Source organism: Lepidochelys kempii, chromosome 28 (assembly GCF_965140265.1).
Source record: "Lepidochelys kempii isolate rLepKem1 chromosome 28, rLepKem1.hap2, whole genome shotgun sequence".
In the NCBI taxonomy this organism is placed as follows: Eukaryota; Metazoa; Chordata; order Testudines; family Cheloniidae; genus Lepidochelys; species Lepidochelys kempii.
The window spans coordinates 829,458-835,486 of NC_133283.1; the positions used below are offsets into that span (position 1 = coordinate 829,458).

General features: G+C 53.6%; 1 protein-coding gene across 1 annotated transcript in view; it reads left to right on the plus strand.

Annotated features, from left to right (window-relative positions):
• The window catches only part of KDM6B (lysine demethylase 6B), a 30,340-nt gene extending 24,582 nt beyond the window's left edge, over window positions 1-5,758 (plus strand). The window contains 2 exon segments of the mRNA XM_073326454.1: window positions 2,705-2,875; window positions 3,872-5,758. Coding sequence (XP_073182555.1) covers window positions 2,705-2,875; window positions 3,872-3,895 — 195 coding nt within the window. The 3' untranslated portion in view covers window positions 3,896-5,758.
• Window positions 5,759-6,029: the final 271 nt, after the last annotated feature.

Consider the following 6,029-nt stretch of genomic DNA (forward strand, 5'->3'; position numbering starts at 1 on the left):
TCAAGGCTTTTTTTGCCTCTGTCTTCACGAACAAGCTCAGCTCCCAGACTGCTGCGCTGGGCAGCACAGCATGGGGAGGAGGTGACCAGCCCTCTGTGGAGAAAGAAGTGGTTCGGGACTATTTAGAAAAGCTGGATGAGCACAAGTCCATGGGGCCGGATGCGCTGCATCCGAGAGTGCTGAAGGAGTTGGGGATGTGATTGCAGAGCCATTGGCCATTATCTTTGGAAACTCAAGGCGATCGGGGGAAGTCACGGACGACTGGAGAAAGGCTAATGTAGTGCCCATCTTTAAAAAAGGGAAGAAGGAGGATCCTGGGAACTACAGGCCAGTCAGCCTCACCTCAGTCCCCGGAAAAATCATGGAGCAGGTCCTCAAGGAATCAATTCTGAAGCTCTTAGATGAGAGGAAAGTGATCAGGAACAGTCAGCATGGATTCACCAAGGGCAAGTCATGCCTGACTAATCTAATCGCCTTCTATGATGAGATTACTGGCTCTGTGGATGAGGGGAAAGCGGTGGACGTGTTGTTCCTTGACTTTAGCAAAGCTTTTGACACAGTCTCCCACAGTATTCTTGTCAGCAAGTTAAAGAAGTATGGGCTGGATGAATGGACTACAAGGTGGGTAGAAAGTTGGCTAGATTGTCGGGCTCAACGGGTAGTGATCAATGGCTCCATGTCTAGTTGGCAGCCGGTGTCAAGTGGAGTGCCCCAAGGGTCGGTCCTGGGGCCGGTTTCGTTCAATATCTTCATAAATGGTCTGGAGGATGATGTGGATTGCACCCTCAGCAAGTTTGCAGATGACTCTAAACTGGGAGGAGAGGTAGATATGCTGGAGGGTAGGGATAGGATACAGAGGGCCCTAGACAAATTAGAGGATTGGGCCAAAAGAAATCTGATGAGGTTCAACAAGGACAAGTGCAGAGTCCTGCACTTAGGATGGAAGAATCCAATGCACCGCTACAGACTAGGGACCAACTGGCTAGGCAGCAGTTCTGCGGAAAAGGACCTAGGGGTAACAGTGGACGAGAAGCTGGATAGGAGTCAGCAGTGTGCCCTTGTTGCCAAGAAGACCAATGGCGTTTTGGGATGTATAAGTAGGGGCATAGCGAGCAGATCGAGGGACGTGATCGTTCCCCTCTATTCGACATTGGTGAGGCCTCATCCTGGAGTACTGTGTCCAGTTTTGGGCCCCACACTACAAGAAGGATGTGGATAAATTGGAGAGAGTCCAGCGAAGGGCAACAAAAATGATTAGGGGACTGGAACTCATGAGTTATGAGGAGAGGCTGAGGGAGCTGGGATTGTTTAGTCTGCGGAAGAGAAGAACGAGGGGGGATTTGATAGCTGCTTTCAACTACCTGAAAGGGGGTTCCAAAGATGGCGGCTCTAGACTGTTCTCAGTGGTAGCAGATGACAGAACAAGGAGTAATGGTCTCACGTTGCAGGGGGGAGGTTTAGGTTGGATATTAGGAAAAACTTTTTCACTAGGAGGGTGGTGAAACACTGGAATGCGTTTCCTAGGGAGGTGGTAGAATCTCCTTCCTTAGAAGTTTTTAAGGTCAGGCTTGACAAAGCCCTGGCCGGGATGATTTAGTTGGGGTTGGTCCTGCTTTGAGCAGGGGGTTGGACTAGTTACCTCCTGAGGTCCCTTCCAACCCTCATATTCTGTGATTCTATGAGCGACTGGGAGAAACATGGTGCAAATGAATTGGCGACTGGTGAAGAGGGATGAACTGAGAGAGCAGGAGGACGACCAGGTGCTTGGTGTCCAGAGAGGGGGATGCCAGAGCCCCGGATGGGATCGGAGAAAGCTGTCAGCAGGCAGGGCCGGCCGCAGAGCCAGTCTCAGGGCAACCTACCACGCACCAAGGGCAGATTGCGTGTACCTCCGGATCAGCGGGAAGAAGCGGCCGGCCGGCTCTTAAGCGCAGCCCAGCTTATGTGACATGGCTCGCCCTGCCAGGGGACCCTCCGGAGGGGACGACGTTTGGGGCAGCCAGGGCTCGGCAGCGAGGGAGAGTCCCTGGCTCCAGAGACCTGACCCTGGCAGAGCACGGACTAGTGTGCGAACCGTCTGGCACTGTGCGGCCGCAGGGCTTCATGTGCCTCTTAAAGCACCAGGGCGGGAGCCAGGACTCCTGGGTTCTCTCCCCGGCTCTGGGAGGGGCGTGGGGGCTGGTGGGTCAGAGCAGTGGGGGCTGGGAGCCAGGACTCCTGGATTCCGCTCCTGGCTCAGAGAGGGCCCGTATCTGTAACCGTGGTGGCTGTGAACGTGCCTTTGCAAAGCGTGCAAATAAACCTTCCCCCCCGACGCCGCGCCGGCTGCTTCTCTCGTTGGTGCCCCGATCGCCGCCATGATCCAGGCCACCCAGCCTGGGCCCCATGGCCTCTGATAGGGTCAGGGAGGTGGGGGGCTGCGCACTGGAAGGAGCGGGTTTGTGGACTGGCTGTAGTACGTTCGTTAACACGGTAAAGGACGTGGGGGGGCTGGGAGTCAGGACTTCTGGGTTCTCTGGGAGGGGAGTGGGGACTGGTGCGTTACAGCAGGGGGCTGGGAGCCAGGACACCTGGGTTCCATTTCTTGCTCTACCCTGCCCCCAGTTTCCTTTAGGGCTGTGGCCTGGTGCCGTGCCATCCTCCTCTCTGGCAGGCGTGGTGTAGCCAGCAGGGGGAGCTCACATCATACGTCCCGCCCCTGCAGGTGGAGGTGTTCAATATCCTGTTTGTGACGAGCGAGAACGGCAGCAAGAACTCGTACCTGGTGCACTGCGAGGACTGCGCCCGCCAGCGCAGCACCGCCCTGCACGGCGTGGTGGTGCTGGAACAGTACAAGACGGAGGAGCTGATGCAGATCTATGACAGCTTCACCCTGGTGAGGGCCTGGGGGCGCTGTGGGGCAGGGAGCGGGGCGGGGGGCTCAGCAGGGGGCTCTCTGCTCTGGCAGGCAGGGCAGCGCTAGGGGGCACTGTCCTGTAGGGAGCACATTCTCCCACTTGAGGTCCCTTTTTCCCTGGTGACTCACTGGAACGTGTGCTCCCGGGGGGAATTCTGCACCAAAAAATTAAAAATTCTGCGGTCAATATTTTAAACTTCTGCATATTTTATTTGTGAAAATCACAGAATCTAATCACGCCGGTTTCAATTATTTTAGTCATTTATTTCAAAATACTTGTCAGCGAGTACATCTGAATGATAGACAACAGAAACAATTCAGGTGTGTCCCTGCATCCCTCCCCCATCCCCAAGTGACTCTGCACCCCCTTCCCTGTCTCCATGTGTACTTGCATCCCCACTCAGATACCCCTCCCCCATCCCCATGTGTCCCTGTGCCCCCGCTTAGCGATCCCCCTCCCTCCATCCCTATGTATCCTTCCACTTGCCTCCCCCTGTGCCCATGTGTCTCCGCACCCTTACGCCCATTCAGTTCCTGCCCCAGTCCATCCCCCCTATTAGCCCTTCTGAACCCCCGTCTGTGACCCCAGTGCCCCATGTTGTCCATTCCCCCATGTCACCTGTCTCCTGACCTGGCCCAGGGGCAGGGCGCTGTGCAGAAGGCAGCCTCTTTGTCTTCCCTATCCGCAGCTGGGGATGCTCCTGCCTGGGAGCCGCTGCTCTCTGTTCTGGTGACACAGCGACCCCTGGTGGGCAAAAGGAGTAACTGCAGCACCTTTCAGGCAGACATGTATTTTCTGCGGTTGGGTGGGGCAGGGAGGAATTGAGCATGACACATGAATTCTGCGCGTGCGCAGTGGTGCAGAATTCCCCCAGGAATAAACGTAAAGGGAAGGTATTGGGGGGAGGGAGTGCCCTGCTGCCATGCACAGGACTCCTGGGTCCCATTAACCCTTTCTTTCCTTCCCACCCACAGGCTGGATCCCCCAGCTCCAGATGAGCCAGACCTCGCCCAGGTACTTCCTGGGCAGAGACAGGAATCAGCTCCCCCTTCCCCTGTGCCCCCCTGCCCCGCTGGGGGAAGGAGGGGACATCTTGGCACTGCCCGTCCCAGTGGCCAATAGCAGACAAGCTCTTGTTTACTCCGGAACCGCTCCGGCCCAATCAGCTTTGCTGTTGAAACGAGGGGGGGGGAGCCCCAGAAGCAGCCAATCTTCTGCGTGATACCAAGAGCCAATCCGCAAGCAGCCTGTGAATACAGAAACTCACACAAATGAACTTTTTAATTTATTCTTGACAATGACCTTGGGGGGGAGACGGGGAAACTTTTTAAAAGAAATATTTTTTTTTTAATTTTATTTTGGAAAATAATAAAAACCACACACACACACCCCCGCCCACGAGACGGGAAAAGGAAAAACGTGGACGCTGGGCAGCTCAGAGGGGCCAGCGGAGCCCTCCGGGCGGTTCCCTGACAGACACACGCCGGCCTTCGACCGGGGACAGGAGATCGGCCACACGCAGGAGAACACGGACTCTGGAACTCCGCCACAATCTCTCTTCGTCGACGGAGCATTAACTCGTTCGGTTTGCAGAAGCGGGGCGGGGGGTGGGGCGGGGGGGGGAGACCCCGGCAGCAGCAGCGGGGAAAGGGGGTTGGGTTGTTTTTTCTTTTTGTCGTCTTTTTACATTTTTCTTGTCAGCAAATTAAGCAAAAAAACAAAACAAAACAAAAAAAAACCAACCAACAACAAAAAATACGGGTTTTTTACGCAGGAATTTCCCTTTGTTTCCTCTTTGTGCGTTTGTGGCAGTGGGAGATTGTACATTGGTTTATATATATATAGGCGCGGGGCGGGCGGTTTGTGTGAGCGTGCGTGGTTTGATTCTCACTCTTTGCTTTCTTAAATCCTGGCTGCTTTGCTTTGGGGGTCTTTTGATTCGATGTATTCCTGGCTTGGTTTTTTTTTTTCTTCTGAACTCATGTGAAGGAGCCAATTCCCGCCGGCTTGGGTCCCTGATTGTGCGAACGATGGTGCAAAGGGGGAGCGAGGAACCCTGCTCGGATTCCAGCCCCGTGCTCAGGGCTTCGCGGGAACCCTGCCCCCGGGAGCTGCCTTCCCCTGGGTTAAGCGTTTCGCACAATCGCGGCCGTGTTTTACACTTCTCTCAGGTCATCCACAGAAACTGAGCCAGGACGGCAGGACAGATATCTGCCTTAACTCCCCCGCCGGCCAGGTTTCGCCTCTCCACTTCTCACTTGTTTTCAAACGAGAAACATGTCGGGTGCTTTTTCTTTTCTTTTTCTTTTTTTTTTTTTTACCTCCAGGTCTCAGAGTTTTGCGATTTGTAAATTGTCCTCTTGTTGTCGTTGTGTATTTTTTCTTTTATTTATACATCATTTTTGTAATGATTTCTCTATTTATTGGTTGCTATTGGGGGGTTGATTTGAGTGTTCGGGGGTTGTTTTTTTTAAATCTCTTTTTTTTTTAAATCATGTGTATTTGTCTGTTTCTCGCCGGAATTTTTGGGGGGGGTTTTAATGTTAAGGCTCAGCCCGTCCCCGGCATCGTGAGACGGGGGTTTTTGTTCAGTCTTTTGCCTCTTTTCATGGTGCTGAATTCCACACTCACTGTGCGATCGGGACTTCTGTTCATTTCCTTTTGAGGAATCTTGTCCCTTTCCCCCTCCCCTTGTAGAACCCCCCCCCCACTCCTATCCCAGCATCTCGCCAACACACTGAATGAAACAAGCGGAAGTCTGGGTCCTCCTGGATTATACTGTACTGTAAGGCGACAAAGGAAAAAAAAATCTTATTTTGTAAATGTAAAAAAGATTAAATTAACTCACAGAGATACAGAAAGGGCCTCGTTGCTTTTTGTTCCAAACGGGACGGCGAGTTTCTTCGTCGACGCTCCAAAGCCCAGGAGCTGGGCAATGAGTCCCTTGGCCGATCTGGGCTGAGACGTGGTGAGAGGTGATTCTTGGTGGCGTCAAATCAAAAATTTCCCGGAAGATGCTTTGGCCAAACTCTACCAATGAATCTTCACGATTGAGAGCGGTGCTGGGCCCAGTGCCGTGGACCACGTGTTACCATGGAGAAAAGGGCTGATGGGGCAGAAAGAAAGAAGCCA